General features: G+C 45.2%; 1 protein-coding gene across 1 annotated transcript in view; it reads left to right on the top strand.

Moving 5' to 3' along the window:
* Nucleotides 1-1469: 1469 nt before the first annotated feature.
* Nucleotides 1470-18806, top strand: part of LOC308282353 (high affinity choline transporter 1-like) — a gene marked incomplete at both ends in the record, with an annotated part of 43182 nt that continues 25845 nt past the window's right edge. Inside the window, 5 exons of the mRNA XM_080722700.1 lie at nucleotides 1470-1535; nucleotides 1854-1986; nucleotides 3606-3673; nucleotides 8030-8090; nucleotides 9337-9450. Of these exons, the coding sequence (XP_080578826.1) occupies nucleotides 1470-1535; nucleotides 1854-1986; nucleotides 3606-3673; nucleotides 8030-8090; nucleotides 9337-9450 (442 nt within the window). The remainder of the gene's footprint in view (nucleotides 1536-1853; nucleotides 1987-3605; nucleotides 3674-8029; nucleotides 8091-9336; nucleotides 9451-18806) is intronic.

Genomic DNA, 18806 nt, shown 5'->3' with positions numbered 1-18806 from the left:
CCCCGAGGTCTTCGGGTCGTGGGGGTGGGCTGGCGGTAGTCCATAGGAACTGTTTCACATCACGGACGGTGAGTTCTGGAGCTTATTCGTCCTTCGAGGTACTCATGAACAAAATCGGGCGCTCTAATCCCTTCTATTGTGTTTTGGTTTATCGACCGCCTGGGAAAAACAGCTCGTTCCTCGCTGAATTTGGTGACTTTCTAGCGTCCATTATCCGCCTGGAAAGGATCCTTTTGATCGGGGACTTTAATATCCATGTAAATAAGAGCACAGACTCTTTTGCCACTGACTTTTTAAATGTTATGGATTCATTCCATTTTACCCAGCATATCTCTGGTCCGACCCACGTAAAGGGAAACACGCTGGACCTTGTGTTCACGATCGGGTTAAAAGTCAGTAACGTTTGCATGGAGGAGCTATCGGTGTCTGACCACAAATGCATTTTGTTCAATGTGTCTTTCGATAATGATTTTGTGCCAGAGAGGCGCGTTAAAAGCTCTCGTATCATAAACAGCACAGTTGTCGCTAATTTCATTGCTAGGTTTGATAACAACAGTGTTGTGGTGTCCCCCGGTGATGACGTCAACTGTTTGGTAGACTGCTTCAACGTGCGCTGTGCGTCAATCTTAGATGACGTAGCACCCTTAGTCACCCGAAGTGTCCGTCCTGTGAACCTTTCCCCCTGGCTTGACAATGACATCTGCGAGCTTAGACGCAAGTGCCGCAGAACAGAAAGGAGATGGAAAGCTACACAGCTGGAGGTTCATCGCCTCTATCTCAAAGATTTGAGGGTTGATTTTAATGCTGCAGTAGAGCGTGCTAGGGCTACTTATTTTAGCAACATTCTCTCCTCTAGCAGGCATAACCCAAGAGTGCTATTTAAAACCATAGATACTCTTGTGAGCCCTCCTCCCCCCTCTGTGCCTGTGCTGTCAAACGAGGACTGTAATCAATTCCTGCAGTTCTTTGTCACTAAGGTTAATAGTATTCTGATAAACATCACTCCCTCCCCTTCTCCCCTCCCACTTCATCACACCACTCCAGCATCCATGAGCAGTTTTTCACCTGTCTCTTTAGATGATATCACAACTATAGTGTCCTCCATGAACTCCTCCTCTAGCCCCCTTGATCTCCTGCCCACTTCCATGCTGAAGGAGGTCTTTAGTTCTGTTGGCCCCAGTCTTGTCAACATCATTAACACATCCTTAGTCTCTGGTTCTGTTCCATTACATTTCAAGCAAGCAGTTGTACAGCCTCTCCTCAAAAAGGCCAACCTTGACCCCTCCATCCACAATAATTACAGACCCATTTCAAAGCTGCCTTTTGTCTCAAAGGTGTTGGAGAAGGTTGTAGCCAACCAGCTTACCTCCCATATGACACACCACAACATCTCAGACAAATTTCAATCCGGTTTTCGCAAACATCATTCCACTGAATCCGCCCTCCTCAGAGTTTCAAGCGACCTCATGATGTCCGCTGACACTGGGAAGTGCTCCGTTCTGGTCTTGCTGGATTTGAGCGCGGCTTTTGACACGGTCAGTCATGGCATCCTTCTAGATAGGCTCAGGGAGTGGGTGGGCATCACTGGGAGTGCCCTTGACTGGTTTGCCTCCTATCTACGGGAAAGAAAATTCTCAGTGGCTATGGGCCCCTTTAAATCAGTCCAGGAACCCCTCCTCTGTGGTGTACCTCAGGGGTCTGTACTTGGACCCCTCCTATTTGCCATTTATATGCTCCCCCTAGGCCTCCTCATCAATAAGTTTCCCGGCATTCGCTATCACTGCTATGCAGATGATATACAATTATACTGCTCCTTCAAGCCGGATAAACTGGAACAACTAAATGTCCTCCAGGAATGTCTGCTAGCTATTGAAGCCTGGCTGGGACACAGCCTCCTTCAGTTGAACCCCAATAAGACAGAGGTGCTGATTGTTGCAGCTGAGAATAACACTGCCAGAATAGCTGCACACCTGGGGGCCCTCAAGGGTAACGTACGCCCTTATTTGAGAAATCTGGGCGTGGTCTTTGACCAATCCATGCACTTGGACAATCATGTCAAATCACTCACACGCACCTGTTTCTTTCACCTCCGAAATATTGCAAAACTCCGGACCATCGTATCCCACCCTGAACTTGAAATGGCTGTACATGCTTTCATCTCATCCAGGCTAGATTACTGTAACTCCATTTTTACCTGTCTCAACAAAACATCCGTTGACAAATTGCAGCTGGTTCACAACGCTGCTGCCAGGTTACTCACTAGATCCAAAAAGTCATGTCACATCACCCCCATTCTAGCCTCTCTGCACTGGCTCCCGGTACACTACAGGATCCACTTCAAAGTCCTCACGTTTACCTACAGAGCAATTCATGGCCCAGCCCCTACGTACATCTCAGAAATTATCCGTCCCACCCCTACCACTCGCTCACTCAGATCCGCTGATAAACACCTCCTTGATGTCCCTTGGACAAAGCTAGTAACCAAGGGCGACCGAGCCTTTGAGGCCATAGCCCCAAAGCTCTGGAACGCCCTCCCCCTGGACCTAAAAATGGCCCCCTCAGAAGCCTCCTTTAAGAGGCATCTGAAAACACACATGTTCAGACAGGCCTTTGGTCACTTATAGGCATCCTTGTTTTTTTTTACTGTTCTTTTGTATTCCGTGTTACTGTGGGTGTTTTAATTTATTGATGTCTTCTCTGCAACTGTAGAGCTTATTTTTATTTTATTTTGTATCTCTGCAACTGTAGAGCTTACTTTTATTGAGTATTGTGTATCTGTAAAGGCCCATTCCCACTGGGCCAGATAACAGATATCTGGAGATATTTCTCCAGATATTTCGCCATGCAAAGTGGATGGTAGATACAGATTAAAAAAAATGTTTTGCCACAGATAAAAGTATCTGTGGCAAATATCTGTGGTATATATATTTTTTATCTGTATCTACCATCCACTTTGAATGGAAAAATATCTGGAGAAATATCTCCAGATATCTGTTATCTGGCCCAGTGGGAATGGGCCTTAAAGCACTCTGTGCATTTGTGCTGTGAAGATGTGCTATATAAATAAAGTTCATTCATTCATTCATTCATTCATTCATTGTGGGAAGTGGGTGTGTTAGATGACATGGGGTTGAGGGCCTAGCCCTCCACGGGGTCTGGGTTCCGTGACTGCACACGGTCCTCCTCCCCCCAAACGTTTGAGTTCTGCCCCATGCAGGGGGGAATGAAAATCTCTGTTGCCCAGTAGTTTTTTCCCATGTCATCAGTGAGAGTGTGGTGGTCGAACACATTTTTTGTTTACCTACCTCTCAGTCCCTAGCACAAAGGACCCTCCTCTCTGCTTACAGCCAGTCAGTGTATAGAGACCCATGCAGGGCTCTTTGATCACTCAAAGGATAACTTATTGTCCCAGTCCTGCAGACTGATGACAATTAAAAGGTTTTCCCTGGTTTGCAATGGGCTCCACTGCTTTGCTATTAGTCACAATAACAAAGCTTCTCTTCTGTGCTATTCTCCTCTGTCTCCACTGAGCGGCACTGTCGTGCCGAGTTCAGTTCAGAACAGGAGCATTGAGTGTTGTGTACCAGCGTCTTCACACTCTTCAGGGACGCCGAGCCGGACTCCTCCCACAAAACCTGTGGGAGGAGGCGGCGTAAATGACTTTGGACTGTGGGTACAGGGGTCCCTGACTACACAGGGGCCCCCTTCCCCCAGGTGCTAATATTTATTTTCCTTATTCCATGCAGGGATAATGAAAATGTTTGCTGCCTCCCTTGTCCCCAATGTCTCGGGAAAAAAGTGTTTTGAGCAAGCGTGGCCTGCTCACTCCTACACTTGCACGGACAACCTCTTATCGCATGCAACCACTCAGTGTAATGGAGCCCATGCAGGGCTCTCTACTCACTCACGATAACAGATTTCCCAGTCATGCAGTCATGCAGACCGGTTACAATCAGAATGGGTTTGCAGACATGCTGAGGTTCCCACCCATGTTAACTGCGGTTCACAGTGGTTCGGTTTCTCCTCTGTGCAATTCTCCTCTGCCTAAACGGCACTGTAGTGTCGATTCTAGTGCAGGACAGGAGGTGGGATCAGGAGTTTTCAAGATGGATTCACTATCGGTGTGTGGGATTGTGAGTTGGCCTATTTTTCCCCGCAAGGAACTATTAAAGGCCTCAGATCTGGTTTAAACGTAGACACGTTTTTTCCCCGTGCTGGGGTAAATGTTTTTTACGTAACGAACCATGCCTCGCAGAATGCTCTTTCTGTTTCTCTTTCCACCACCGTTCAACGTGTTGACGTCACGCCCGTTGGCGCGGCCGTCACCGGATACGGAGGGGAGCCTCCCGGATACGGAAGTGCTAATCCCCAACGTTCCTTCTCCCCCGTACAACCTAACGGTTTCTCCCTCGTTTCACAGCACGTTAGCACGTTGTGTGAAACGGTTAGGTTCCGAACGGAACCCTTGTTTATTTAATACCCCTGATGGTATGTTGATAAACATTGGAGACTGTGCAATTAGAAGCAATGGGTGTTACGTCAGTAACACGCGGCCTTAGATTGCATTTCTTGAACCACCCCCGCTTCCAGCAGGGGTATTTACACTCGAGCCCGCGCTTGTAAGCAGGGGCTCTGAGTGAGGAAATAAGCTCGGTACTATGCAATGGTGCTGTAGTAGAGCTCTTGCGAGACCTGAACCAGCTTGGTTTCTGGACTCGAATTTTTCCTGGTTCAGAAAAGAGGGGGGGGGGGGGGGGGGGGGCTGTATCCCTTCTGGAATAGGGATATCGCACCAACTTGGTGTTGGCCCACCTAGAGGCTTTGGTTTTCAACGTCCTTTTTTGGCAAAAGTATGTTGACGCCCTCCCAGCAGATCTCCTTCATAGGGATATCTCTGGATTCGACCACGATGTCTGCCCGCCTCTCTCTGGAGAGGGTGGACAGGTTCCTGACGTGTCTTCGCTCTTTTCAATTGGACCAAGTGGTCAGTTACAAGGAGTGTATGAAGTTGGCAGGGCTGATGGCTTCAGCGGTGCAACTTCTTTGCCTGGACAGGTTTCATATGAGACCGTTCCAGCGGTGGACACTGACGCTCAGGTTTCCTCCCCTGCAAGGGTACAGGGAAGTGGTGGTCAGCCAGGCCTGCATGGACGCGCTAGTCCCATGGCGGGACCAGGCGTTGTTAATGAGTGGAGTCTCCATGGGCGAGGTGGTGTCACGCAAGGTGATCACCACAGACGCCAGCCGCTCGGGCTGGGGCGCCACCCACGAGGGGCGCTCAGCCAGGGGTCTGTGGACCCCGGCCATGTTGGAGTATCACATCAATTATCTGGAGTTAATGGCGATCTACTTGGCTCTCAAGTATTTCGAACCGTTTCTCCATGATTGTCATGTCCTGGTCAGGACGGACAACACGGCAGCCTTGTACTTTCTCAACTAACAAGGCGGCCTCTCCTCGCGCTGGATCAGCTGGCGCACGAGATGACTCTCTGGTGCGTACCGCGCCTGAGGTCCTTCAGAGCCTCCCATGTTCCAGGCCTTCAGAACGGCGGCGCCGATCTGTTGTCCAGGGGGGAGCCTCGCTACAAGGATTGGTCCCTCCACCAGGCGGTGGTGAGGCAGATCTTCTCCAGGTTCAGTCAACCTCGGGTCGATCTCTTTGCTTCCCAGGAGGACGCGAAGTGCCCCCTCTACTTCTCAGTGAGGGGACCTTCTCCTCTGGGGGGGTGGCCGGAAGGCCTTCTCTATGCGTTCCCACCTCTGGAACTGATCCTTCCCACACTGGAGAGGATCAGGAGTTCCAGCCTGGAGGTTCTTCTCGTGGCACCATCCAGGGGCGTGTGGAGGTCTATGATCACCCCACTGCTCTACCGGTCCCCCTGGCGGCTCCCCTTGCACAGGGACCTGCTGCGCCAGGCGGGGGACGAGATCTTCCATCCCGACCCCCAGGCCCTAGACCTGTGGGTTTGGCCCGTGAGAGGGAGAACCTGCTAGCCACAGGCTTCTCACCAGCGGTTGTAGCCACTATTCAGAGTGCTAAAGCCCCCTCCACTAGGGCGGTGTAGGATGGAAGGTGTAATGCTTTCTTGGACTGGTGTGAGCTACAGGAGCCACCTGTGGTGGCTCACCTGGCCCCAGTCCAGAAGGTGTTGGATTTCCTGCAGGACCGCCTGGACCTTGGTCTGGCGTTCTCTACGCTTAGGGGTTATTTAGCAGCTGTTGATGCCTGTCACCGGGGGGTGTCAGGCAAGGGCCTATCTAAAATCCCTGAGGTGGTCAAGTTCAGGCACGGTTTCGACCGTTTGAGACCTGTGACTAGAGAGCTTTGTTCCCTGCTTGGGATCTTCAGGTGGTTCTTGAGGGTCTCTGCAGAGCACCCTTTGAACCGCTTGAGAGGACCTCTTTGAAACATTTGAGTTTCAAGACGGCTCTTTTGCTGGCTTTGTCTACGGCCAAGCGAGTGAGCGACCTTCATGCGCTCTCTGTGAGCCCTGATTGTATGAGGTTTCTCAATAATGACTCTAAGGTTCTTTTGAAACCGCATCTGCGTTTTGTTCCTAAGAACCAAGTGGTCCCGAAGGAACCTGTTGTGTTGACGGTTTTTTCACCCTCCTCCGTTTGCATCGGAGGAGGATAGGCGTCTACGTTGTTTTTGTCCTGTAAGGGCCTTGAAGGCTTACTGTGACAGGACGGTGAACAGCAGGTCTACTTCTCAGCTTTTCGTGGTCATGAATGCCCGTCAGCGAAAAGCAGTGTCCAAGCCCACCTTGTCGAGGTGGATTGTGGATGCTATAAAGTTGGCTTACGCCCGTGCGGGATCTGAAGTGCCGGAAGCACTTAAGGCCCATAGCACTAGGGGTGTGTCGACTTCTTGGGCCATGTCCAAAGGTGTCTCGGTTAATGAGATGTGTGCGGCGGCGAATTGGTCTTCGCCGTCTACCTTTGCGACCTACTATCACCTAGATGTTGCGCCTTCTGCTCTGGCGCGTTCGGTTCTGGGTGCTGCTGCCCCTTCTACTGTGTAGTGGGGCGGCTCTCCCCTTCCTGGGGCAGCGTGCCGCTGTCCCAAGGATACCTGGGGGGACCCTGAGTTTTTCCCTTATATTACTGTAGTTGCGACCGTCAGGGAGCAGTTTACTATGAAAACCTCCACCGGCCGCCCGTCCGTCCGTCCGTCCGTCCGTCCGTCACACGTCACACCTTTGTTTGTGTACGGTGTGATGTCATATATCTTCAGTATGACATCACACCACATGTGTACACAAACCTTTGTGTACGTTGCTGTGGCAACAGTCTGTTGTTGCTGGTCTGTTAGTGTACGTTAGCAACCACCTTAGCAACCATGGTTTTACCCTAGCAACCAACTGTTTACCCTAGCAACCAACTGTTTACCATAGCAACCATGTTTTTTTACCCTAGCAACCAACTGGGCATAAAAGGGATTCTGTTAGGGATCTCCATATATGGGCATAAAAGGGATTCTGTTAGGGATCTCCATATATGGGCATAAAAGGGATTCTGTTAGGGATCTCCATATATGGGCATAAAAGGGATTCTGTTAGCTGTTAGTGATCTCCATATATGGGCATAAAAGGGATGCTGTTAGGGATCTCCATATATGGGCATAAAAGGGATTCTGTTAGGGATCTCCATATATGGGCATGAAAGGGATTATGTTAGGGATCTCCATATATGGGCATAAAAGGGATTGTATCCCAGATGATGCCCTGTACTTGGGATTTGTTGATGTAAATGTTCACATAGAGTGTAATAATTGGTAAAACAAACTTTTGGCCTATGTGTGGAGATAAGCGACCAACGGTCGCTTATCTCCCGATTAGGGAGTCTTACTGGTATTATGAGGCGAACCCGTGTCTGCTCTTAGCGCATAAGGCAGACTTCGGTCTGTCAGGGTCTTTCTTACTGTCTGCACACGCCCAGGCCCTGTGGGTCTGGGTCGGTCCAGTCTCAGGAGGGGTCACGTCGGTTGACGGGGCCTCCTTTTGGGTGTGGTCTGTGTACACGACAGTTCTGTCGGTTCATGGCTTCTCGGGGAGTATATGTGTCCCAATGGAGGACCCTGTCTGGAGGTATGAAAATAAACGCATAGGTTCCGAACGGAACCCATGTTTATTTAATACCGGAGGACAGGGTCCTCCAGATTAAGGCCCCTCGGTTCGCAAGTTGCGGGCAGAGGAGCGGTCTTAGAGGCCGCCATGATAGGCGGGCTGGCCTTTATGCACTCGGGGGCTACGCCCTCGTTTGTGATTGACAGCCCTTCCGACAAATGAATTTATCGTACAGGAGCTTATGAGTTTTACTCTGTTGCATCGCCAGATGGCGCTGTTATCCCAATGGAGGACCCTGTCCTCCGGTATTAAATAAACATGGGTTCCGTTCGGAACCTATGCGTTTGCCTGGACTATTATATCAGTGGTTCTCAAACTTAGTCATGTCAAGGTCAATGACCCCCAAAATGATCCACCTGTTTCTGCGAGAATTTACTGACAGAACCACTGATATATATATATATATAAAAAAAGAAAATTTTAAACTGTTAGGATTTAGAAGAATCTGCTTATATCAGTGGTTCTCAAACTTAGTCATGTCAAGGACCCCCAAAATGATCCACCTGTCTCTGCGAGCATTTACTGAAGCATTATGTGTGGGACACATCCGGAGAACAGCTGACATAGAAGCTGACGTCGCGTCGCCAATGCAACCATTGTGAGCTTGTAGATCACTCTCGGCTGCGATGCCGGAACTGCCACACACCTTCTGCGCAATGCACAATGGGACGTTGGAAACTTGTGGTTATGTATTTGGCATGCGTTTCCGCCATGGTAACAGACGCAAGCTAAAACAATGCCCAAATCTGGACTGACATCACTGATACCGCCACCATGGTAACAGCTGCATGCTGAAACAGTGCCCAAATTTCTACATCTACATCAATCCCTCATATACTGTGCACAGACCCCCCCCCCCCCCCCCCCCCCCCCCGGGCAAGGACTAGTAGCAAATACTGTAAATCAGCTAAACCCAGCTTGTGCATATTTTACTGTAGTTCACATATATCCATCAGTGGTATTGACCTGTTTATTTGTTCCATCTGCATTTGTAGTGTGCTTCTGTACCCAAAAAGTACAAAACTATGGCACCACCTCTACTAATAACTAATTAAGGTGTGTGTGTGTGTGTGTGTGTGTGTGTGTGTGTGTGTGTGTGTGTGTGTGTGTGTGTGTGTGTGTGTGTGCTGCACGTGCGTGCGTGCGTGCGTGCGTGCGTGCGTGCGTGCGTGCGTGCGTGCGTGCGTGCGTGCGTGCGTGCGATCAGCTACCTGGGTTGGAGGAGGCTACATTTTGGGAACTGCTGAGGCTGCCTACACTCCCTCTCGTGGTCTTATCTGGGCCTTTGCACCCCTTGCCAGTTTCTTAAATTTCATCATAGGTAAGAAACATGTCTGTTCATTCCAAATTCAATGAAAAGCATCCTGACATTTGATATGTTCTATATTCAAACTGTGGCTGGAGGTCACAAAATTGTCTTTGATCTGGGTTCTTAAAATGTACAAGTTCACACATTAGTTTAAGACACAGCTCTCTATGTCCACAAGCATAATTTGTTTTATGTTAATGCAAAGTAATTTCTTCTTTTCTGGATCTAAAATGTGTTATTATTTGATCTCCAATAATAAATAAGTATTCATTTGCATAAAACAAGCATGTTTGTCCACTCCTAAGAGTATTGAAGACTTAAGGTACATTTGGCCATCAATATGTTACAGGAGATTTGTGGTATTGTACATACCACAGATTTTTTTTCTAGATTGATATTTCTATGCAATTGATGTATTGATGTAAATGTATTGTTGTATTACCTTGCTTATTGTATTGACTAGTAAAGAATGACACATTCTAGTCAGTCACAATTCTGCAAATCGAATGTGTGCGATGCAAAATACGAATTCAAATTTTTATCAACAAAGGAACTAAACTGTGAAAAGAATCGACTAACAGATCACTATAGAAGATTAAACAGAAAAAAGTTGTTTTGAAATAAAATTTCTAACCAGAGCTCAATCTTGAGAAAAACACATCTCACAGCAACTACCACTATCACCCAGCATGGTTACCCACCTAATTCATTAAATATAAACTAAATGGTTACACAAAATTTGTGTAACCATTTAGTGTCAGGTCAGGTCATTTAATGACCTGACATAGAACATAACACATGAATTCCCATAGTATATAACAGTAACGTGATCACACTCAACAACAATAAAATGGTAAACATGTCTGCCCTGAGGCATGCTGGGAGGTGCTACCCAGTTGATTCGGCACATCCTAATATGACAATATGATCACGTGTGGGGCCGGGCTTCTCCATACTTGTACTGTATAAGAGAACAATGCATGTGAAAGGGTGATAGTTCCCTTTAGCTGTGCCATGAGGAAGAGTGTGTGGAAACACACTCTTCCTGTAGCTGTTTTATTTGATTGTATAATGTGTGTACAGTACATGCCCTGAAACATTAACCCATTTAGGCCTAACCTATAGAATAGGGCTAAATCAGAAATTAGCCTACAAAACAAATATGTTGCTACATACTGTACATGTACTGTAAGCCCCTCCCAAACAGCAAAATGTGTTCCCGGCCTGAAGGCCTTTTAACATTTGTCCTTGCTCGTCGGGAGCGTGCTTGGAGTTTGCCTCTTGGGCTTACTTTCATGTGAAAGGGCAGTTGGGACTGCCTAAATCCATTGTTAATGTAATAGCAATGTGTGTAAACTGAACACCCGGCATAGCAAAGAGAGGTTGTGTCAAGAGCTGCATGGTGATAAATCATAAGTGACAACTTTGGACTGACGTCTGCAAAAGCTACCAAATTCTGAACAAAGCAAATGCTACTCTTAGATTGTATTAACTAGAGGCGTCCGCTCACATCTAGAGATCGCGCCTGCTTTGCAGGCGGTCACAGTTACGCTGCAGCAGTGATCCAACTGATACAGCCCTGCAACGCCTACTGCATGGGGGCCCAGTCCGGCCCTGCAACGCATTCTGTGTGGGGGCCCAGTCCGGCCCTGCACCACCTACTGTGTGGGGGCCCATTCCGGCCCTGCAACGCCTACTGTGTGGGGGCCCAGTCCGGCAGCTATACCCTGTGTGTGTACTGTACTGTACTGTATTGTACTGTACTGTACCGTACTGTACCGTACCTTACTGTACTGTACCTTACTGTACTGTACTGTACCTTACTGTACCTTACTGTGCTGTACCTTACTGTACTTTACTTTAACTTACTGTGCCTTACTGTGCGGTACTGTACCCTACCTTACTGTACTTTACCTTACTGTACTGTACCTTACTGTACCTTACTGTGCTGTACTGTACTGTACTGTACCTTACTGTACCTTACTGTGCTGTACTGTACTGTACCTTACTGTACTGTACCTTACTTTACTGTACTTTGCAGTACTCTACTGTACCTTACTGTACTGTACTTGACTGTACACTGCTGTACCTTACTGTACTTTACCTTACTTTACTGTACTTAACTGTACTCTACTGTTCTTTACAGTACTTTACTATACTGTACTCTGCTGTACCTTACTGTACTGTATTCTACTGTACCGTACTGTACTGTACTGTACTTTACTGTACTCTACTGTACCTTACTGTACTGTACTTTAATGTACTCTGCTGTACCTTACTGTACTGTACTTTAATGTACTCTACTGTACCTTACTATACCTTACTGTACTTTAATGTACTCTATTCTGCTGTAACTGACTGTACCTTACTGTACTGTACTTTAATGCACTCAACTGCACTCTACTTTACCTTACTCTATTTTACTGTACTCTACTGTACCTGACTGTACCGTATTGTACTGTACTTTGCTGTACTCTACTGTACCTTGCTGTACTGTATCTTACTGTACTGTACTCTACTGTACCTTACTGTACTCTACTGTACCTTACTGTTCTGTACTGTACCGTACCTTACCTTACTTTACTGTAACTTACTGTACTCTACTGTACCTAACGGTACTGTACTGTACATATTCTGTGTTCTATATCTATGAATCTTATGTGTTCTAGATCTATGAATTCTATGTTCTAGATCTATGTTTTTGATTCTATGGTGTTCTAGATCTCTCTCTCTCTCTCTCTCTCTCTCTCTCTCTGCATCTGACCCCCCCCCCCCCCCCCCCCCCCTTCCCTCTTGTAACCTGAGACTTGGTGATGATAATGACACTTCGCTATATTTTTTAATTTTAGGTGTTCTAGATCTGTGAATTCTTTGTTCTAGATCTATGTTTTTGATTCTATAGTGTTCTAGATCTCTCTCTCTCTCTCTCTCTCTCTCTCTCTCTCTCTCTCTCTCTCTCTCTCTGCGTCTGACCCCCCCCCCCCTTCCCTCTTGTAACCTGATACTTTGGTGATGACAAAGGTAATGACACTTCGCTCTACAGAGGATTGCGCAATAGGTATTGCGAAATAAGCATTAAAACACAAACTGTACGGTAATTATGCATTTTGAAAAGATGACATTAACTCTATTGCTTCCAGCATAGCATGCACTATGTATTTCTGCATAATGTGCGGTTGCCTGGCATATGGTTGTGCTAGGATAGGATGCTGGAATTGGCCTTTGGTCCCTCTTGTAACCTGATACTTTGGTGATGATAATGACACTTCGCTCTACAGAGGATTGCGCAATAGGTATTGCGAAATAAGCATTAAAACACAAACTGTACGGTAATTATGCATTTTGAAAAGATGACATTAACTCTATTGCTTCCAGCATAGCATGCACTATGTATTTCTGCATAATGTGCGGTTGCCTGGCATATGGTTGTGCTAGGATAGGATGCTGGAATTGGCCTTTGGTCGGTCTCGATATGTGGTGCTAGGGATGTAAGTATTACAAGTAAATTGCTCTGGATTAAGAGTAAACTGTATTTGGTGTGCGCACCCGTGTTTAAAATCATTCTATTATTCTATTCATGCTTTGTCCCAACAGGAGGCTTGTTCTTTGCCAAGCCAATGAGGTCACAGAGGTTTGTGACAATGATGGATCCTTTTCATCGTCGTTATGGCAACTGTATCACCACCATCCTTCTGCTACCCATTCTGATATGTGACCTGCTTTGGGCTGGCTTTACCCTGTTGGCCTTGGGTCAGTGATCATTTGTGTACTCCGACTACCAACCGGGCGTGTATCGGTATTTTGATGTCCCGTTGTTCCGATGCGGGTGAACGCTAACCTCCCGACGCTGGTGAACACTAACCTGCCGACGTAGGTGAATGCTAACCAGGTGAATGCCAACTCTAAGCCTCAATCTTAACATTAACCCTAAACCTAACTCGTACCCTAAGCCTAACCGGACTACTGGGACTTGAAAACAGCGGGCCATCAAAATATTGAGATTTTGTTAATAATATTTTTATTGATTCTTTTTAACATATTAACACAGTACACACACATTCACTCACTTTCACACACAAACAGACACCACCTGCACATGCTTATCCATAACAATAACAATTATAAATATAGCTGCAAGCAGCGATAAAGTGGCCAAGGCAGAAAAAGCAGGAAAGCAAAGAAGAAATCAAAGAAAAACTAAGCAGTGTTCTTCCAAACAGGTCTCCGGCAGGTCAGGTGTTTTTTTTGGCCTAGTGGTGACTATAATATGCCAAAGTGAAAAGGGTACCACGTGTTCTTGGGCCTTTCACGGCAATCAGACGATGCATGCGGGATTTGAGGCATTTTGTTGTTTGTTGTAAAATGTGTTTTACAATATTAATCTGTGGAACAGAGTCAAAATAAATGTAATGCCTCAACTCCTACATTCCAAGTATCATGGTGGCAACCTTTCATTTGTCAACGGATCTGAGCTTCGTGTATCTATTCGGCATCTAGCTTAAGACAAGACCCAAATTCAGAGTGAATATTTTAACGCAAATAGGCCTATTTAATTTTGGGGTCCCTGGAACAAAATATTTTGAGATGGTGGTCTGCAACCAAATACCTTTTTTTTTTCTTCCATAACTCACTTCAGTGCAGGTCCAACTAACTACCTTGTCTGTCCATGTGGCCTCCTTTAAATAGAAGTGGACTGTACCACAGGACACTGCCCCAATTAGCAACAATACTTAATTTAAATACTTCCAAAATAACCCATTGCCTAAAATTAACCTATACACAAGATGCATTATTATTAAATTGTTTTTATTGGTTTTTCAATTTTACAGCTAAACACATACATGTCACAAAAAAAGATGCGTTACTATTAAACAAATATAATTTGGGTTAACCCTAACCCTAACGCTCATTAGCAATTTAAATAAACAAATTACTCTGAAAAAAAAAACCTTCTCCTTCACAGCACTTGGCATGTTCCTATTACTCGAGGAACAGCCCACAGCAGTCCAGGAGAGACCCAGGAGAAATGGCCACACCCATTATAACCACCACCCGTCCCCAATCATTAAATAAACTGGCAGGCATAAACATTAAAATGCATTGGCTTGTAGTTTGGTCCACTAGCAATTTATACTTTTTCTCTACAAAGCATATGCTACACCTGTTGTTGCAGAAGAAGGTGTTGGTTGGAGGAATTACATTGATGACAACATTAAATAAAACTCAAGAGACCAAACTGTATTGCGAGAGATTATATTGTAAAAGCAAAAGGAAAATAAAGCATGAATGCATACAGTTGATATTCACATTTGATTCCCAAATATCAGTCCGGTCAAAGTTCTTGGTAGTCAAGTCAGTCAGAGTGTTCAATGTTCATAGGGCAAAGTGGAGATTGGGAATTTGGGATTGAGAGAACTGGGGGGAATGTTTGTGTACGAGTTGCTGCAGCTGAGTTTCCTACCCATGACCATATAGTCTAGTTGCTAGAAGGGGTTTTCATGCACCCCCCGGAAATACATTTCTAATCAGTGTTTCCTTGTTGGAAAAAATGTGTTGAAAATTGGTGGAAATGTGATTATATTGTAATGGCGGGACTGATTGTCACACCAACAAGATTCCCGCCGGGGGACACTGTGGGCACTGGCGGCGTGTTCCTCCTCCGCGTCATCAGCGCCCACACCCTAGGTGGGGTTGGCAATAGGGCCTTTCTGTGTGGAGTTTGCATGTTCTCCCCGTGTCTCCTAGGGTTGATACCCTCACAAAAACATGCACGTAATCCTGGTCTCAATAATGCCTCCCCCTGGCCAGCCCGGGCGCCTGATGGAGGGGAAAGGAACTGGTTGGAATAACGTGTTCCTTCCACGCGCTACGTCCAAACCAGGGAAATCTCCACTGTCAGGTGAAAAGAAGCAACTTGGACTCCTCATGCATAGAAGGAAGCATGAGGTCAGTCCGTTGCCTCCCCAGGTTGGCAGAGGGAGAGCAGAGCCCAGGATTACATAGGCAATTGGCACTGGGTGAAAAAATGGGTTACAAAAATTGTGGGATAAAAATTAATAGTTTCAATGAGATCCTTGACCCTCAAAACATAGGTCTAGACACCTTATTTGTTCATTTTAGTGCAATATTGGCTGAGACATAGTGACAGTTAATTTTTCAATAATGGCGGCACTAATTTGCATAAAAATGGTAGATGGGACATCTTGACAACTTTTTAATATAGCTCATAATTTTCAGCATATTTTTTCTAATAAGGAAACATTGATTAGAAATATATATCCGGGGATTGCATGATACTTCTAGGGCTTCTGGAGAGCTACTGACTAAATATCCAATTTTCTCTGATTCGAGGTATAGTGCAGAACTTTGGCTACAGAAAGAGAAATTCTCAAGATAGAAAGGTCATCTTGGGCTCAAATTGAAGCTTAGCGATAGGGGAAGTTTTCTAAAGACAAATGAGGCAGTGATATTCACCATAAAGTGCTGGAAAATAATCATCCTTGTTGTTGTTTGTCAATCGGACAGTATATTTTTGTGCGTTTCTGGGGATGAGGCTGTTCATATTTACAAATACAATTGTAGCACGCCCCAAAATCCTATTCTCTTACTTACCCCTATGTGTCAGGATACTCCATGCCCAATTTCAGACTTCCATGTCTATTTATGTAATTTTAGTGAATAAATATTTGGCTTTACCCAATTTCACCAGAGAAATATACAAAGGGGGGGTTTTGGGGTAGTAGGGACTTTTTGACAACTTTTTAACATAGTTAATAATTTTCAGCAAATTTTTTCCAACAAGAAAACACTGATTAGAAATGTATTTCCGGTGGGTGCATGAAAACCCCTTCTAGCAACTAGACTAATAGGTGAAACAGGACTGGGATCATACAGGGATCGTACAGGGCTGGCTTGCCATCATTCAGTTCAGTTCCTAGCCAAAAAACCTGGACTGGATACAGAGAAAAAGGCAAAATGAATATAAAATAAAATGAATACAAAATAACAAATTCAGTTAATCTGCTGATCTACCATCTTAAAAAAATATTCTGCTAATCTGCTGATCTACAAGCTGTCTTTAAACTCAAAATAGATCAATTCAATAATCAATTTAGCAGCTTACATACAAGCATTACATTCAAAAATAAATGTTTCTTACATTTAAATCCCCAAAACATTACATTACAGAGCACATGATCACTCACCAAGTCACAATGTTCCTCATTCAAACAGCCAGTGTAGCGAGTGGATCAGGTAGGTATGGTATCTAAAAGCCAAATTATTGCATGGGTAAGTATAAATAATGAATGAATTAAACTGTCAGAAATTGGAATAGGTGTTGAAATAAAAAAAGAGTACATACCTGCTGCCTGTAACACCTCCAGTGTTGTGCACCACACTGAGCAACTGCAGAGTGACTGGCTTTATACTGGGTGTGGTTTGATTGCCAATTGCTGGGCAGCTGTGGGTGATTGTGACTTGTGGACCGGGAGAAAACATTGCATGTGAAAAATAAGAAAACATTCTATTTGAAAAATAAAATAAAAATATATTCAATCTGAACCCTGGGTTACATAGGTGTGTCCATTGTCCTAAATCATTGTATGTGTGTGTATAGGGCACGGGCTGCCCCATGACACTCTAAATTTGGGTCTATTCTGCATTAGAGGTGGGATTTATGGCTCTTTGAAGTGAGACAGTACCATCGATCTGGCTCACTAAAAAGAGACGTTCAAAAGACTGGCTCATTTGGCTCCTTGTATATTTATATATTTTTAAGAAGAATTTGTTTAAACATGAATCCACAAGGTGGCACCACATTCCTCTGCTGACAGTTGAGATCACAATTTAGTATTTACCCTTTTCATAAAATGTGTGTGTAAATTAACTCATTGACTGCCACCATTAAAAGTGAACTATCAAGCTAGGTTGCCAAGCATTTCTTGATTTCTTACCATGTTTACCATTTTTTTTTAAATTCTGTCTAATGATGACTATGTCATGCCATGGCCCAGAGGAAAGAGTATAACTTCTAGTTTCCACAGAAAAAATAATTATGTTTTTATCATGTACACTTCTTTAGTTATAGCCATTTGAAAACCCTTGTTTCACCAAAACCAAGCCCTCTCAGAATAACAACTGGAGAAAAATACGTTTTTGTGAATGGTCTCTTTTCAAGCAAACAACTATTTTTTTTTACTCACAGCTCTTTATTTATTACATGAGATGCTTACTTTATGATCTGAAACAAAACAATATTTTCTTACAGTGTAATGGGCACATTGTCTGTCCGTCCGTCACACGTCACACTTTTGCACGTCACATCGTATCTCCGCAACCGTTGCCCAGATCCATGCCAAATTTTGCACACACACTCCTTGCCTGCCAAACTACAACCTCCACCCATCAATTCTCACATGCCCCTCTTCTAGCGCCACCTTGAGGCCGATTCTTGCAAAACACATTTTTGGACACTGCTCCTACACATTTTGCCCTAAAATCACGCAAATCGGTACATACTTGCTCTACACTGATGTCATCAACATGGAGCTCTCATTTAGCGCCACCTTCAGGCCAATTTTTCAAAACACATTTTTGGACACTACTCCTACAGATTTTGCCCTAAAATCACGCAAATCGCTACACAGTATGTCTACACTCATGTCATCAAAATGGATCTGTCCCATATAGCGCCACCATCAGGCCGATTTTTTCAAACACATTTTTGGACACTGCTCCTACAGAATTTGCCCTAAAATCACGCAAATCGGTACACAGTATGTCTACACTCATGTCATCAAAATGTGTCTGTCTATCATCGACGTCGAGCACCGCTTGCATGCTCATAGTCAATCTCTGCGTGGTACCGTTCGAAACAAAGCCTCCTGTGCAAAGGCACAAGACACAGATGGCAGTAGAATGAGGTCTCACTCCTTTTCTTGTGTATTTTGCTGCAGATGTAGCAGACCCTTGTAGGGTTTCTCCTTCGTGGTCTGGGCGGTATCTTTTCAGGGACATGGGCTGACCTCCTCACAGTCCGAGAATCGGGCCAGAGGGGTTGGGTGGGTCGCGGGGTGCACCAGGCTTCGACAATGGCTTCGGTGAAGCTCAAGCCAACACAAACACATCAACAACACAGCAACACCTCCCAGATGAAAGCATTGACAAATCAACACTCAAAATGTTATAAAAGTTTCAACATGAACTTACCTCAGTGTGATGAGGAGAGCGTTGGTGTAACACACACACAGAGAGAGAGAGACAGATAATTCCAGTGCCGTTTAGTGTCAGTAGATCAGTAATCCTATAGTTTCATTCGTGTAGTTTTCTTTTTCTTTTTTCGTTGTTTGTGAGCGGGTTTCATGCCC

The sequence above is a fragment of the Nannobrachium achirus genome (assembly GCF_963921795.1).
Source record: "Nannobrachium achirus genome assembly, chromosome: 3".
NCBI lineage: Eukaryota > Metazoa > Chordata > Actinopteri > Myctophiformes > Myctophidae > Nannobrachium > Nannobrachium achirus.
This window is presented reverse-complemented; position numbering and strand designations above follow the sequence as displayed.